This window comes from Neofelis nebulosa, chromosome 10 (assembly GCF_028018385.1).
Source record: "Neofelis nebulosa isolate mNeoNeb1 chromosome 10, mNeoNeb1.pri, whole genome shotgun sequence".
NCBI classification, from domain to species: Eukaryota; Metazoa; Chordata; class Mammalia; order Carnivora; family Felidae; genus Neofelis; species Neofelis nebulosa.
In genome coordinates this window covers 56,979,862-56,996,299 of record NC_080791.1, presented here as the reverse complement: position 1 = coordinate 56,996,299, position 16,438 = coordinate 56,979,862, and the positions used below count along the sequence as shown (strand labels likewise).

At 51.5% G+C, this 16,438-nt stretch overlaps 1 protein-coding gene across 6 annotated transcripts in view; it reads left to right on the top strand.

Moving 5' to 3' along the window:
• Nucleotides 1-4,273: 4,273 nt before the first annotated feature.
• SLCO2B1 (solute carrier organic anion transporter family member 2B1) overlaps nucleotides 4,274-16,438 on the top strand; it is a 57,410-nt gene continuing 45,245 nt past the window's right edge. For 2 of the 6 annotated variants that reach the window (XR_009249682.1, XM_058687745.1), the window contains exon 1: nucleotides 4,274-4,606. Coding sequence is in view for 2 of the 6 variants with exons in the window: in XM_058687745.1 (XP_058543728.1) it covers nucleotides 4,591-4,606 (16 nt within the window). In the remaining 4 variants the exon portion in view is untranslated. Of the gene's footprint in view, nucleotides 4,607-8,759; nucleotides 8,895-13,769; nucleotides 14,593-14,918; nucleotides 15,518-16,438 lie in introns of those variants that run through there. The other 4 variants (XM_058687742.1, XM_058687741.1, XM_058687747.1 and 1 more) reach the window with 4 other exon arrangements.

Sequence of the window (16,438 nt, the reverse complement as noted above, 5' to 3'; positions counted from 1 at the left end):
GGAAACTGGAGACAGGCAGGAAATGGGATCTGACCAATGGAAGTGTGTTAGTGGCAGAACCAGGGCTAGGAGCCACGGGCCAGCCAGTGCCTGGTCTAGAGCCTGTGAGAGGGCACCGCCCCACGGCGCCCATAGCTGCTAACAATGGTCACCCAGCCTGCCTGCCTGCGCCCCAATTTTGCCCTGCAGTTCCCTCCCACCTCAGGGGGCCTTCTCGGTGATTTATTCCCATGGGGTTTGTCAGTCAGGTCAGACTGACCTGGCACGCATCTGCCATGATTTACTTCCTCCTCATCCACTGTTTCCAGAATTACAAGAGTCATCCCATTACCATCATCACCATATTAATAATGGCTCTCGTCTGCTCAGCTCTTAGAACTTAGCAAGTGCTAACCCATCCATTAGCTCATCTGAGCCTTATGACAGCCCTGGTCACCCAGCCAGGCCTTGGGAGAGTTTATAGTCTCCTGGGATAGGGAGGCTATGCACGTACCAAGTTGAAGATAGGGTGAGATGGTCAGGTTTATTGCAGATTTGCCTGGAGGTTTCCTGTTATCTCAGATAAGGAAACTGAGTCTTTGAAATCTTCTTACTGGGTCAGTTTTGAACTATCTGATGGCCAAGCTCATGCTCTTTCTGGGGCCTGGGGCTGCCACTTTCAGGGAGGGATGCAGAGTTTCTAGCATAGTATTCTCTCCAGGCTGAAGGGGGAACCTGGTGGGAGGTGGATGCAATTGGACCCAGGGAAGGTTGTTGTTGGGGCAAAAAGTCTTCCTGGGGAGGAACCTCCAGGGTGGTGTAAGCTGTAAAGAGCCCACAGCATGGGCTGTGCAAAGCTGGCTGTGCTGAGCCAGGGCCGGTGGGGCTGCATGGCCAGACCAAGTACCCACCTGTCTGTAGGCCTTTCCTTCTCCTCAGATGATTCGGGAATTTCCTATGTTTTGATCTAAGAGCTGTGCCAACAAAGAGGGATAAGATCCTGAACTGTTGGCAGGAAGGGGTCTGTTTCTCATCCACCAGAAAGAGAAACTGAGGCCTAAGGAGAGTGAGTGACTTCCTTGTCATCTCTCCAGGCCTCAGTCTCCCAGTATGAAAAAGGAAAGGGATAGATTAAATGAGGTCCCAGTTTCTTCCCACTCTGACCTTCTAAGCACCATGCGTCCATCCTTGCTGTCCTTGGCTCTGATCCCAGCCTAGGCTGTATATTTGACTTGTAACTCTGGGCAAATCACATGGACTCTCTGAGTGTCAGGGTCCTCATGGTGAGATAAGTATGACACAGCCTTCCTTGGGCAGATTAAATGAGCCATGCATGGGAGCATGTCTGTGTAGCTTGGGTTTTGACTCCAGGCAGCGTCCAGGGGCAGCAAAGGCTGAGACTCTGACTGAGGTCCTCACTTGTCTGCCCAGCCAAGGGCTCATTTATAGACATCCGCTCCCTGGCTGCCAGGCCAGAAGGGAAGTGGGAGCAGAGGTGCTGAAATAGCAGTTTGGAGCCTTTTTCAGGAAGGAGGCACTGGCTACCCTTCCCCTTCCCACCCCTGCCCCCCATCTTCTGGACATTCTCACACTGATATTAATAACAGTTCCAAAGGGGGATGGTTGGATGTCACGATTTCCATTTAACATAGGAGAAGACTGAGACCCAGAAAGGGGAAAGGACTTGCTGCAAGTCCCATAGCTAATTAGTGACAGAGCTGGGACTGGAACTGGAGTCTCCAGTCGAGGACTCAGGACTATTCCCTTACACCCAAAGTCAGATAGTTCTATAAAATGAAGTGTGCTCTATTTTTCTGGGTTTGCAAACCTCCAACATGAGTTGGCTTAAAGAAGGGAAAGGCCTGGGTTCTGCAAACAGCCCAGGGTTTGTGAAACGGCATCAGGCTTGGCATGAGACACAGGACTGTGCGCACATCATGGGGCCCCAGAAGCCTCAGAGCTCTGCAAACTGTGCTGGGCTATGCCAACAGCATGGGACTCTAAAAAAGGCAACAAGTTTTGCAAACTGTGGGAATCCACAGATGGTGTTGCCATCTACACACACCATGGGGCTCTGTAAAATGCACAGGGCTCGGCAAACCCCATGCTGACAAGTAGTAAAGCTGAGGTGCCAACCAGGTTGGCTGAACAAGTTGGGACCACCCACAATGGGGCCTCACTGCAGGATTAGCCCAAGAGCCATCTGAAGACCTGTTAGCCTACCTCTGAGAAGCTCCTGGGTACCTGACCCTTGCTCCAATTCCAAGCTGGGTTCAGGAATATTCTTGGACCAGACTGCGTCAGCCTGTGCAGGCTGAAGTGATGAATGAAGAACACTCATGTCTGAGGTTCCTGTATATTCCATGCCTTGTGGGGTGTTGTGTGTCTCACTCAAAGATTGATGACATGAACGTAGCCTGCCAAGCTGGTCCCAGCATATTCCCAGACCAATCCATGTATAGAAGTTTTTCAAACCTCTGAAACCAACATGGAGGCACCTGAGCTTCCAGAAAGTCTAAAGGGACCTTCTCTTTCTTAACTATGCACCTGAAGTTTGGAATCTGAAGGTGGCACCTCTGCCGGTCTCTGTGAGGACTCACAGCACTGACTTCAGTCTGAAGGATTTAGAGAAAATAGACCCAATTGGTTTTCTCAAGCAGGAGCCTCAAGCTGAACGGGGCCTGGTCTTTATATCAATCTGAGTCAACTATTGACCTTTCCCAGTATAGTGGTCATGCATTCACAGTTCTGGTTTCTTAAAGACTCAGTCATGCCACAAGTACCTATTGGGCGCCACTCTGTGTCAGGATGCACATTGGTTATTTCAAATACTCCCCACTTCCCACTAGCTCCTTCATATAGCCCCCGGAGCCAAGTGGGACTGATGTCTATTTCTCTATCATTGCACCCTAAAACTTGGATTCCAAAGCTATATCCCCATTTCATACAAAGGCCCTATTCCTGGAATTGGTTCAAGTTCACTTCTGTATCTTGGATTTGGGGAAACCCAGAGGTCTTCCTCAGAAAATGCTGCCTGGGTAGAGGAAAAAGCCTGTTTCAATGCATGGCCCCACCACCTACTAGCTGGGTGGTACCTGGGCAGTTGCTGAGACTCAATGCCTCATCTGTAAAATGCGAGAATAAATGCTTGGCCTATGAGGCCAATAGGAGGACCCAATGGGGTCTCATGTGTGAGAATGGTGAACTAGCTGGAAAAGGCAAACAGGTGTGTTTTCTCTTGCTGTCCTGTTCTGAGCCCTGGCTTCCTTCTCTGAGCTCCAGACCTTTAGGTCTTTTTTTTTTTTCTCACTCACTGAACTTGCACAGCAGCCCTACAAGTGAGGGGCCAGCTGTCCCTTCTTTATGGATGAGGGAAATGACACTCAGAGAGGTGCAGAAACCTGCCTGAGGCCACACGGCCAGTGAATGACAGGACTGAGAAAGAGGCCCAGGTCTGTCTGGCTCCAAGGTCTCCATCTTCAGCCTTCAGTCCAGAAAACTCTGGAAATGTCATATTTACCCTTCTGCTCCCCAACCCCCTCCACCAAGATGCCTGTACTTTATGGAGCTGCTACCATGAGTTCCCCAAGGCGGGCTGGCCATTGTGATTCCTGGTGAATGGACTTCCTCTTGGCTCTGGATCCTCAGAGCTCAGAGAGGAGATGGGGTTTTGGTGAGAGGGGATGAGATCTTGCGGGAGACAGGGATTCCAGGAAGGGGGACAGTGGGGGAGAACAGGGGCTCTAGATGGGGCTCATGGAGGGTGACAAAATTTCTGTGAGGGGAGGACAAGAGCTTGGTCAGGGACAGACTGAGAATGCGAGTATAAGAAGAGACTGGAGGGGCGCCTGGGTGGCGCAGTCGGTTAAGCGTCCGACTTCAGCCAGGTCACGATCTCGCGGTCCGTGAGTTCGAGCCCCGCGTCAGGCTCTGGGCTGATGGCTCGGAGCCTGGAGCCTGTTTCCGATTCTGTGTCTCCCTCTCTCTCTGCCCCTCCCCCGTTCATGCTCTGTCTCTCTCTGTCCCAAAAATAAATAAAAAACGTTGAAAAAAAATTTAAAAAAAAAAAAAAAAAAAAAAAGAAGAGACTGGAGAATCGGGACTGAATGATCCCAGGGCATGGGGATCATTGAAATTCCCTCTCCCTGCCATCTCTCTCCTGTTAACAGAGGAAGTGAAAATATCCAGGGGAATGCTGAGGCAAGAGGCTGAGGGGAGGCGACACAGCAGCCTCCTCCCATCAGTAGGGCTGGATCTAAACAAACCCAGCCTCCCACAGAACTCTGGCCCTGGGCTGTCCCAGCCAGGAATCAGAGGAATTCAGAGAGACAGAGACAGAAGGAACAAGTGGCTGCATGAGGCAGGCACTTGGAGAGTGGGATCAAGTTTTGCAGGAATTCCTTACCCATCTTGGAAGAGGTGGCTGCGGTCCAGTGTGGCCCAGGCGGCATCAGCCTGGTGCCTGGAGTCTCCACATTAGCGCCTCTCTTCTAGAAGTGGCTCGCGACTGCTGTCTCCAGGGCCTCCAGATAAGGTCTCACTCCCTCTCTCCTGCTCAGCTCCACTCTTGAAATTGAAATACGGGCTGGAATTCACTGCACCCCAAAAATCATGGGACCCAGGATAGGTAAGTCTAGATGACGTAAGGAAGGGGCATTGGGAGGGAGTCTGCGGGCTATGTTCCCAGTGTGGAGGGTGAGGAGGTTGTAGAGCCAAAATGGGTAAACTGGGGTGAAGTCGGGTGGGGTGGGGGGCTTGGCGTTCCCCATGCAGAGCCAGACATAAGCAGATATAGTGAAGGTGTATTGAATGAATGAGTGAATAACCAAAGGGGCAGGAAGGGATACTGTTTGCTCAGCTGGAGGCAGGGAACCCAGCCTATGCTCCCTGATGACACAAGGATGTTGAAAGGGCGGTGGAAATTCAGGCCACTGAGCCCCTCACTGAGCCGAGCCCTGTTCTCCCTCTGAAGTAGGCAGAGATACAGACAAAGCAGAGAAAAACACAGATAAAAGTGTAGTCAGAGACAGAGCAAGTCCAGAGATATGCAGTCAGACGAAGGCTGGGACAGAAGGGCGACAGGACAGAGGAGAAGACAAAGACCAGCAGGTGTCTGCAGGAGCATGCAGGGAAAGGGAGGGAGGTCAGCCCCAGAGAGCTGGCTGCAGAAGAGACAGGGAGAAATGAAGAGAAGCAGAGATCATGTGGGAGAGAGAACCAGAGACAGAGACAGGAGAGAGACAGGAGACCTGCCACGAAGAATCTGAAAGATCAGCAGAGAAGAGAAACAGGTTCAGAGAGAGACCTGCAGAGCCAAGCCTGGAGTGTGACTGAAGCACCACGTGGAGACAGTGGCGGTTCTGTGAACGGAGCACCCAGTTGAGCATTTCTTGGGCAGGCAAAGGAGGAGGAGGAAACAAAGGGTTCTTCAGATGGGGTGGCCCTCCGGGCTGGCTGCCCTGTGGTGATCACTTCTGGCCTCTTTCTAGCTGTCTGTCCTCCTCCAGCTGTGTTAGCCTCACCCCCACTCAGGCAAGACTGAACTTGCTCCCTGTCTCGTGCACGCGACAGTAAGGGCTTCGTGGGCAAGCTGACACACCTGCGGACCATGGCATGGCAGGAAGGGTGGGATGGATGCTTCCTCTAGGGACCTCACAGGAGAGATGACAGTGAGATCAGAGTTGGACGGATTGGTTTGGAGATGGGTCACTGACAAACCAAATTCCCCATCAGCCTTGGCTCATGGCAGGATGGGAGGGTTGGTGATCTTATAGGTATGGGAAGAAACTAGAGACTTTGGCTATACTGCGCTTGCCCCCTGCCCCACTGTTATTCTGACCCCTGCAGAGCTCAGTTCTGGAATATTCTCTAGCTGCCCCCACATCCCACACATACAGCAGGAGGCTGACCCCAGCATCTACCCACTGGGCCACCAAAAGTCTTTCTTCCTGAACTCTAACTTAAGCTGAGAGGCTAGTCTTCCTCCATGCTCTCTTTCTGGTCTGAGGGCACTCTGAGGGATGTGGGAATTCAGGTGGGGCTGGGTACAAAGCCTGGATCCTGGGAAAAGAGCAGGGACCAGCTTTCTTGAGGGAGGGAGGCAGCTCTACCAGCCAGGGGCTGACACACAAAGAGCAGTCAGGGTCAGATCTGGCTCTTGGCCTAGCCCTACCACCAACTCACCACATGTCCTTAGGCAACATGCAGAGCTTCCCTGTCTGTGGGGGAGGAGTTGGAGAAAATGATCTTCCAAGGCCATTCCCATTTTGTGGTTTCAGAGAAGACACTTTCCTACTTCTTCCCCTTTGCTCAGCTTTTACCTCCACCAGGAAGGTATTTGTCCATTTTTCTTCACCCATTCTGGTGAAATTTGCTATTTTCCTCCTTCAAATTTGCCAACTCTCCAAATGCCAACTCCTCCAGGAAGCCTTCCAGACCAATTCTCCCAGCTGGAAGTAACCTTTCTCATATATGCTGTTTCACTTTTCTTTTTTGAGGTTCATCTTTTCTTGTTCCTAATATTGTTTCTGTTGCTTTCGAACCCCCCTGGGTTCAAAGTGAGCCAATCTAGGGCAGACAGGTAGGGCAAGGGAAAGAACCAGCAGTCCTGGGTTAAAATTTGAACTCTGTATCATTGGCTTTATGAGAATGATGTGACAATCTCTCAACCTTTCTGATAGTTGAGGAAACAGATGCACAGAGAGGGCAAGTGACTCACCCAAGGTCACCCACCAAAGGAGCAGCAGAGTGGGGGCCAGAACCCAGGTTGTCTTGATGCCAAAGCTCTTTCCTTTCTCTGCCATTACCCTCAGGGCTCCCACCTCCCTTCCACAGACCCCACACTAGTGAGATTCCACCCACTTGGGCATTTCTCCACTGGTTCCAGACAAAGCAAACTATTCTCTGTGCTAGTGACTGGGGAGTAGGCAGGGTTGGGGATGATTATTTCATCCTAGGCTAGGCCTTGCCTACTGGGCCAGATCTCAGGCAGCTGTGAACCAGATGTCAAGCTAGCCTAGACCCTACAATTGGGTGCCAAGCATTCAATGCCCAGTCTGCTTTCTGAGACCCACTGTCTCTGTGCAGTAGATGCAGGGGGTTGGCCAAGGTGGTTGTTTGGTCTCTTCCTGTACTGAGAAGCTCAATCTTCTGTGTCTGCAAGGAGCAGTGCAGCAAGGGCCTCTCTGTAGGGGAAGAGATCTCCCCATCAGTGTTAAGGGAGCCTGGCTATTTCCAGGGTGCCAACTTGAACTTCAGCTGCACCCTGGGGGTCAAGAAGAAGTAAAGACATAAACTTGGTTCCAGCACCCCTCATATGCTACAGCCCAGAGCCCTAAGCACTAATGCTTGAAACAATGGAGAACAATGCCAGTCTCACCAGACTGCGGGCTCCCTGGAGGTGGGGCCACATTTGATTCCCTTCTTGAGGGCCCAGATCTGAGCACAGGCTGGGCAGAGGCGGGGCATTGGGAAAGTCACGGTACATAGACTGTCCTCCTTCACTCCATGCCTCCCCCCATGACATTCCTTCCTTCCCTCCAACCTGTTGTGAAAGCCTATTCTCCTTGAGGACAGGAGACTCATGATATGGAGTGAGGTTGGGTATGATAGGGCTCCAAGGAGTAAATGTAAGCATGGAGAAATGAGCTGGGACTCACGGTTGGGGGACCAAGCATGGCCAAAGTCAGTGGCTACCTGTCTCTGAGCCTATGCTCAATGTTTTAAGCTGAAGGAGACCTACGTGAATTCCCTGTGGGCTCAAGGCTCACCCTCCCCCCAGGCCCTCCTCATTATTTTTAAGGTCATCTTGGGTTCAGATAGGATAGCCAGGGCCAGAACTGGAAACAGAAAGTCCCAGCACAGAGTGCCTGACCCAGCTTGGAAACCACCAGAAAGTGCTTGGCCTCCTCCCCCACCCTGCACGGATCTCCTTCAAGAAGCAACAGCTGGAAGCTTGCAGTAGCTGGACCTCAAGCATGCTATTGTCCTCCCAACAGACCACCCAAAGTCCTGCTAGCAGGAATTTCCCAAAGATGGCAGCCAAGCCCTTCGTGGCTTTGACTCTTCCTCCTCCAGGAGCCCACCAGGCCATGCTGGGAACTGGAGCACTAAGGAGGCCCACTCCACCCCCACCCCAACCTGGGCCCCTCCTCTCCAGGCCCTGGCCTTCCCTTCGCCCTCACCCAGCTTAGCTGAATTCAACAACCACGTTTTTAAGCTGAGCCAGGTCTTGAAAGATAAGAAGTGGTTTGCTGGGGAGGAAGGACACTCCAGGCTGAGGGTACAGTACATGCAAAGGCTGAGGGGTGAAAAGAACAGGATGAATTTGGGGAAGGGCAAGCATCTACAGGGCCAGAGAATAATGTTTGCTAGGGGTGGGTAGATGAAGCGGGAACAGTTCCTGGGGGCCTTGCCCTCTTGAGGCTGAGGTGTCTGTACTCACATGTTGCGGATGGGGTGGGAAAGGAGGAGGGGGCTAACTGTTGTTGAGGACTGCAATGTACCCGGCACAGCATTTTCCTTCAATCCTACAAATACGCCACGAGACGGGCACTCTTCCCTCGCTTCCAGAGAAGGAAAATGAGGCTTACAGGGGTTACATAAACTGCCCTAGGTCACATAGCTACAATGTAGCAAAGCAAATATTTGAATCCAAAGTCTTCTGACCCAGAGGGTTTCAGCAAGCACTTGACATGATCCCTCAGGACACAGGACGGGACAGGCTCTGCCCTAGGGAGTTCACTGCTTAATCAGGAGGACATAAGTAGTGCAGGAGACTGACCAGCCCTGTGGCCCAGAGCAAAGGCTTAGGGAACTGGCCCAGGAAGGGGTTTTATGGAAGGAAAGACAGCTGGTATGGGCTGCAGGAGCTAGGCAAGAAGGACCAGCAAGCAGAGGGAATACAGAGCAAGGAGGTAAGGAGGGCTCGACGCAAGGGTTGGCCACACTGGCCTCCTTCTACCCCAGCACTTCCAGAGAGAGCTGTCTGCCGTTGTTATGAGGGACAGATTGCCCAATACTTGCCGTGGGGGATATTTCCCTTCCCAGGCTTGGGCTGTGGGGGCTGTGCGTGCATTAGTGCTGGAGGCTGGTGGATTTTCCAAAAACATCTTGGCGCCTTTGGAACACTGTCCCCTCCCCTGACCTTGGCATCTGACCACAGTTCCAGAGCGGGTTTCTCTTTCGCTCTGTTCTCTTCAGATGGGGCACATGGCAGAGGTGTCTCACTCTTACTGGGCAAGTTGCCCACTTGTGGTTTCTGTTACCTTCTCTCCACTCATGTCTCCAGACAGCCAGAGATCTGGCTCCAGCCCATATCCCCTCATGGGCTCTCCTGGAGCCCGTGGCCTCCTAGGCATTTCTCCCTTGGTGCCCCCTGGCCACCCCAAGCTCACCATGGCCAAGGCTGAGCTCACCACTCAGTACCACCCTATAATCCTGGCCTTCAATGTTGGCATGTCCAGCTGCAGAGCTGTGCCTCTCCCCACTCCACCCCTGCCCCCAGGATTCCTCAGCCTCCTGCAACCCCCATAGCTGATTTTCCATGAAGTCCTGGCCATCCTACTTCCCACTGTGGTACCTTGGCTTGTTACTCTCCATTCCCACTGCCACTACCTGACCCAGGCCCCAGAGTCCCTTGCTGCTCTGGACCCCACCCCTGCCTTTGCCCTAATCCCTGCCCACCGCCTGACTTCTCCACTTTCCCCGCAGAGACATGGAGGTCTTCCCAGGAGGCCAAATCGGACCTCATCCTTGGGCTCAGAACAAAGCCCAGCCCTACAGTCTGGCATTCAAGGCTTGTCAAGTCTGGCTCCTCCAAGCACTCTAGTCTCACCCCCTCAACCTTGGCCCCAGGGCTCCAGCTTTGTCAGACTGTTTGTTCCCTGAGCATTCTTTGTGCTTTGATACTTCTGCCCTTTTCTCTGATGTTTCTTCCTTTAGGAAGCTTTCCAGAAACTTGCAGTCTAGGTTGGGGCCTCTGCTCTGTTTCTGTAGGCTTGAAACTCCTTGTATCACATCAGTGAGCACATTTCACTGTGATTCTGTGTTAGATGTCTGCCTCCGCCCCTCCCCCCCCCCCCCCCCCCCCATACATACACTGGGAGCTCCCTGAGGACAGGGACTGGGGCTGCTGGCCTCTGGGTCCCCAGAGGCCTGCCTCAGGTTGCTGTCAAGATATGTGGAATAAATCTTCATTGTGACTTCTAGAACCAGCAGAGACCAGTTCTTCCCACATGGTGACCCTGGGCAAATCATAGCGCTCTCTGGTCCTGTTTCCTCATTCCTCAAAGCGTTAACCTAGCCCCGGCTTCCTGTCCAGTGGACTCCCCTGGCCCAGTATTGCTGTGGAGTCACAAGCAGGTGAAGAGGTCCATCAAACAGACCAGACAAGCACCACCCCCCCCCCCCCAAAGAGACTCCAACAGGGCAAATTGCCACATGCAGGCCCAGAAGCTTGGACCAGCTGAGTGTTGGCATATGAGAATGTGGGCCCAGTATTGCCAGATCTGCTAATCTTTCAAAAAGAAGCAAAAAAATCTGGAGTTTATGTCAAGTTTCCTGTTTTTAAATGTTGGCAATCAGCTTAAAAACACTGAGAAAGCAAGCATTGTGCAAGCCCCCCAAAATGTCTAGAAGTCAGATGTACCCCACCCAGGCAGGACTGCCATGTGCCGCACCACTCCAGAGGGCACCATTCACTTTGTGGTGCACAGCCCACACAACTGTACATGGGCCTTTGGCCAGGGCCTCCCCATTGTAACCTCTGCCCTATACTCTATCTCTGCTAGTTCCTTTGGTGGCTTTGGCAAAGAGTGTGGAGGAGAGAACTTTCGTTCTCTTGCACAGGGAAGTTATTAGGAAAAAAAAAAGACGTTTGAATGCAGCTGGTGAGATGGGTTGGGGAGAGGACAAGAAATGGCAGAGGGAGGCATCCAGAGGGGCTGTATTGCTTCAGGGATCAGAAGGAGGTGAGAGAGTGACACCAGGGCTGAGTCTCCCACAGGAAGGAGTATGAGTTATTCTGGGGCCTGGTGACCACACCTGGAAATAGATTCCCTAGTGAGTTTGGGGCAGAGGCTGACGAAATTGCTACTTGTGGGACATCCTGATATTGACAAAGGGTGTTATCCTGTGTGACCCTCACACAGGCTTCAGAGGCAAGGTTTAGTATTCCTATCTTGCAGAGGCTCAGTGAAGTCTACTTGCTGGCCCAAGGCCATACTGGGTCTAAGTGATCTTTGATCTTGCTCTCTCTGCTGGAGACAGGCTCTTTCTTGAGAGAAAGAGTCATTGCCCTGACCCCACCCCTCCTTAGTTCTCAGGATGTGGGAACTGTCACATTTCTCAGCAGATCCCTCCTGAAAGTTCAATTCTGGGCCTTGGTGATGAGTCCTGAACTCCCACCATACTTAGGTCCCCCAGAGTATAGGACTTAGATCCCCACATGTCCCCCTTCCCTCATTTCTCTCTGCAGCACTCTCTGAGGTCATCAGGAGAGGCTGTTGACTTGCAGGGAATGACTGACTAGCTAAAGAATCAGCTGGTAGAATGGAAGACTATTCCCATAAAACTACCTTCGACAATTCACAGGCAGGAAACCAGGTCAGAATAAGAAACGGCTACATGGGGATAATTTTTCATGTGTTCTAATGCCATCTTTGCAGCCAACCTTCTTATGGTTGCTGTTGGGGGCCCAGGAGTCAGATAGATCCAGGTTCTGGTCCAGGCTTTCCCATTTACCAGCCCCAGGACTCTGGGTAAGTTGCTTTCCCTCTGTGCCTCAGTTTCCTCCTCTATATCATGGGGTCACAACAGCTGTCTCAAAGGGTTGTCTGGAGGATTGGTGAGGGAGCCCAGCCTAGCCAAGCACAGCACATAGTATTGCTTGGTCTGTGATAGCCCCTCAGACAAGCTCCTCTAAGTCCCTTCTTGTAGAGGATTAGGGTGAGCCAGAGAGCTGAGTCTCCCAGCCTCCCAACTTTCCAGCCTTCCTGGGTTGAACTTTTTCTGAATTCTCAAGTTCCAGATGTGGTAATGTTCCTTGCAGTCACAAAGCAAGTATGGAGGTCTGTCGGGAGTTTGTGTCAGGATAGACAGCTAACGGAAAGACTGGCTGCCTGATGGGGAATAAAACAACATTTACTGAACATCTGCTATGTATTGTATCCATGCTGGCTCCCCACATATTACTGACATAACCTGTTGGTAAGACCAAGTTTACCATGATAAGGGATAATACCACTTCTCAAAGCTTTGGCACGATTCAGAGTGGGGAGGCAAGGTCAATATTTGTTGAGAATTGAAAGTTTGTTTTAAGACAGGTCCTTTAGTATGGGGAAGGAGGTGGAAGAGGGAGGCTTGACTGGGATTGGGTAGGAATCATGATACAACAGTTTGTTGGTGGAAACAGAAGGTAAGGATTTTGTGCACAGAGATTCAAAGAATCAGAGGCACACACTCTGTTGATGGTTTCCCTTGAAGAGTCCAGCAGTCTTTCAGGAAGTTCCTGTAATGAACAATCAAGCCATTTGCTTGACCTGGTCAGTCTGGGAAGAGTAAGAAGAAAAAATGCTAATGAAGACAGTGGAATTGTAAAGTCAAGTTAGTGCAGACCATAAGATGTGGTTCCAGGCTTTCAGTGTCCAGGCTAAACATGGGGTGGAAGGATCTGATTGTCGGTGGGTGCTTTGTGTACTGGGATGTAGGGATTACAGGCCCTGTCACAGATGAGAAAGCAAAGGGGCCACTGGTCCAAAACCACACAGCAGGATTGCAGCCAGTGGGGATTGAAACCTGGGCAATTGCTTCTAAAGCCAGTGAGTGTGCATGGAGGGAAGGGGTTCAGGTCCTCAGGTCTTGTGGTAAATGGGGGCCTGGATGAAAGGGAGAGACAATCTAGGGATGGAAGAAGGAGGTGTTAACTTGGAGGGGTCAGGTGCACATGGAAGGGAATGGGTTCAGTTTGACCTTGTGGCCTCGGAAGCACTTGAAGGTTATAAGGAGAGGGGAGGGCAATCGTCCTCAGTGGGGCCTACTGTATCCCAGGCCTGAGCCAGCCCCCCTAGATGCCTCACTTAGATGAGGAAACTGCTCAGATGTTTCCTCTGAGATGAAAGGGCATGTCCAGGCTCACACAGCTGCCAGTGGCAGAGCTGGGGTTCAGGCCTAGGTCTGAGGACTTTGAAACCTACACTCAGCCCCACACCTGCCTGGAATTTTCTTTTTTGCAGCTGGGAGGTGGCTGGAGGAGGCCAGACTTTGAGCCTTTCCAGCAAAGAACAGGCAGAGAAAGGTAGTCCTTCCTGTCAGGCTACTTTCTGAAACCTTGGTCCCCATCACCATGGATCCAGCTGGTGTGAAGAATACTGACTCTTGTCATGGAGGAGGCAGTGAGACCCCAGGCCAGAGCCCAGAGGCTCTGCCTCTGCCTTGCAGACATTCAGAGTTTCTCCTTCAGTGAACTGAAGGTCTCTGACAGACATTCAAGATGACTGTCTGACTGGCTAGCTAGCTAGTTTAGCTTGTCTGAACAGACAAGTCTTCTGAGAGACAGCCAGACCAGTGACTTACCAGCTGATGGACATGAGTTGGCCTGTGTGCGTGGCCAGCCATGTAACCAACTGACAGACACACAGACCCCTTGCCTGCCACTCTAGGGGCATGGGCTCCAGCCCTGGGAACCACCTGACCTACCTAAAGCCCCCAAACCTAGTTGCTCACCTGGGAGAGAAACAGACTCCGATTTTTTCCTGGAACCTGACTTCCTGCCTCTCCCCTCATTCCCACAGGACACCCAGTCCCAGCCCAGGTTCACCTCCACAGCTGCCCGCTCTTCTGTCAGGGATGACCCCTGACAAAGTTTTCACCGGATGGGAAGGTCCTCAGAGATGTCACATAAGGAGGACCTACTTTCCTGGTCTCAGGATCCCCCTGTCGAGCGGAGCTTTGTCCTTATTCACAGAGTTGGACTGTTTGCTGCCAGCTCACTCAGAGGCCTCAGCCCACAGGAAGAGCTTGGAGAGGCCTGGCTACCTGCCTGACCACCCCCGTTCAGTGTTCAGTGACCAACTGACCACCCTGCGCACTAACTGGTGGCTGCTTTCAGATCCCAGGGGCCACAGCTTCCCTCTACTAGACCACAGGAAGGTGGAACGTTCTAAGCTGGTCCACTGATCTTCTGTCCGCCTCCCTCATCCATATCCTGGACTTCTTTCAGAGCTGGGGCTCCTGGTCAGTGACTTCTGCCCACCCCCCAACTCAGCTCCAGCCTCATCATCTGGTTGGCCTGCCCCCTTGATGGGTGAGCACTGGCCCCTTTCAGGTGGCCTGGTTAGGCTTGGTTGGGCTCAGACAGAGAAGAGCGTCTTCCCCTCATCCATACTGTGCAAGGAACATGGAGTGATGTTGAGGTTAACACCTGGGCTTGAGTCTCTGCACCGACATTAATCAGCAGAGCTAGCTACTTCTGAGCCTCTGTCCTCATCAGATACAGAGATAACGAGAGCACCAAAGGCACAGAGCTATGGAGAGGTTTGTGCGCATGTGAAGGCTGAGTTGCATGTAAAGCGTGTAGCCCAGAATCTCTGCTGTAGTAGGTGACCGTCTATGCTGGTGAGTGGAACCAGGGCTTGCAAAGGTCCTATCAGCCTCCTCTGGGCAAGTTCACCTGGAGCCCCCTCACCTCCTTTTCTCCTCAGTGACCTCCACAGAGCCCATCCCACCCCCACTTCACTGGGCCAGCCCCTTATCTCCTCCCGGTCAGGTGTCACTTTTGTTTCAATATCTCCTTGTTTCCTCTGAATACTTACATCCCCCAAAGGGATTCCTCCCCAGCCACACACACTTTCATTTCCTCAAATTCCTCAAGCTATCTGAATAGACCTTTCTCCAAAGAAGATATACAAATGGCCAAGAAGTAAGTGAAAAGACTCAACATCATTAGTCATTAGGGAAATGTTAATCAAAACCATACAAGATATCACTTCATGCCCACTACGATGGCTATCCTCAAAGAGACATGATAATAAGTCTTTAACAAGGATGTGGAGAAATTAGAACCATCCTATGCTGAGGGTGGGAGTATAAAACAGCGCAGCCACTTCGGAAAACAGTTTGGTAGTTTCTTAAAAAGTTGAACAGAGTTGCCACATGACCCAGGAATTCCGCTCCTGGCTACATACCCAAGGGAACTGAGAACACATGTTGACACAAAAATGTGTACGATATATGAATGTTCACAACACCTGATACAATCCAGATGTCCTTCAACAGATGAATGGATAAACAAGATGTGATTTACATCCACAAAATAGAATGTTGTCCAGCCATAAAAAGAAAGGAGGTACTCATACGTGCAACAACATGGAGGCACCTTACACATTACGCTACGTGAAAGCAGTGAGGCGCAAAATAATTACATATTGTACTATTTTGTGTATATGAATTTATATGAAATATCCAGAATAGGCAAACCCAGAGAGCCAGAAAATAGATTAGTGGTTGCCAGGAGCTGGAGGGGAGGCAGGACTGCTAACAGGTATAGGGTTCTTTATTGGGATGATGAAAACGTTCTGGAATTAGTGGTGATGATGCATAGCCTTTTGAATATACCAAAAAGCACTGAATTGTGTACTTTAAAAGGGTGAGTTTTATGGTATATGAGTTATATCCCAATTAAAAAGAAATTCCTCAGGCTCTCAGGTACCTCGTGTGAGGAGCACAAACCCTTGGCTGTGGTGGTTCCAGGCCTCTGTAGCCCCTCCCTGATTCTGCCTTCTGGGTCTGGAGATGGAGAGTCCCTACCCCCCTACCTGGGTCAGAGGTGTCCTGAGTCCATTCCCAGATTCTAGAAGGAGCTTGTTGAATGAGGGGAAACTCCTGCCAGGTTGAGAAACATATGAAACAATGGAGGAGGCTTCCGCAGGAAGTGGGGCTCCAGGAAAGGAGGAAGGCCAAGGTGGTGGGGGTTTCCATCTAGGTGGAGGCGTGGAGTCTCCCAAGGCTGGACTTCAAGCTCCTTACTGAGATTAAACATCAGGAGGGGCGCCTGGGCTCAGGTCATGATCTCATGGTTTGTGGGTCAGAGCCCTGCGTCAGGCTCTGTGCTGACAGCTCAGAGCCTGGAGCCTGCTTCAGATTCTGTGTCTCCCTCTCTCTGCCCCTCCCCTGCTTGCACTCTCTCTCTCTCAAAAATAAATAAACATTAAAAAATTAAAAAACAAAACAAAAGAACGTCAGGAGGCCCCAGGAGATGCCCTTGTGGGGGTTCAGCTTTCCTCTCACTGCAGTGAGTAAGATGCTGACACGGTTACCGGTTTCTGTGGAAAAACCCAGACATGCCTGATGGGGCCAAGGGTCCAGGTTCTAACCATAGCTCTGCTTCCTGAGTCATCACAACACTTGGGGAGTTCAGTTTGTCCAGGGTGAGGAGGTAGTTAAATGGGATGACCTCTCAGGG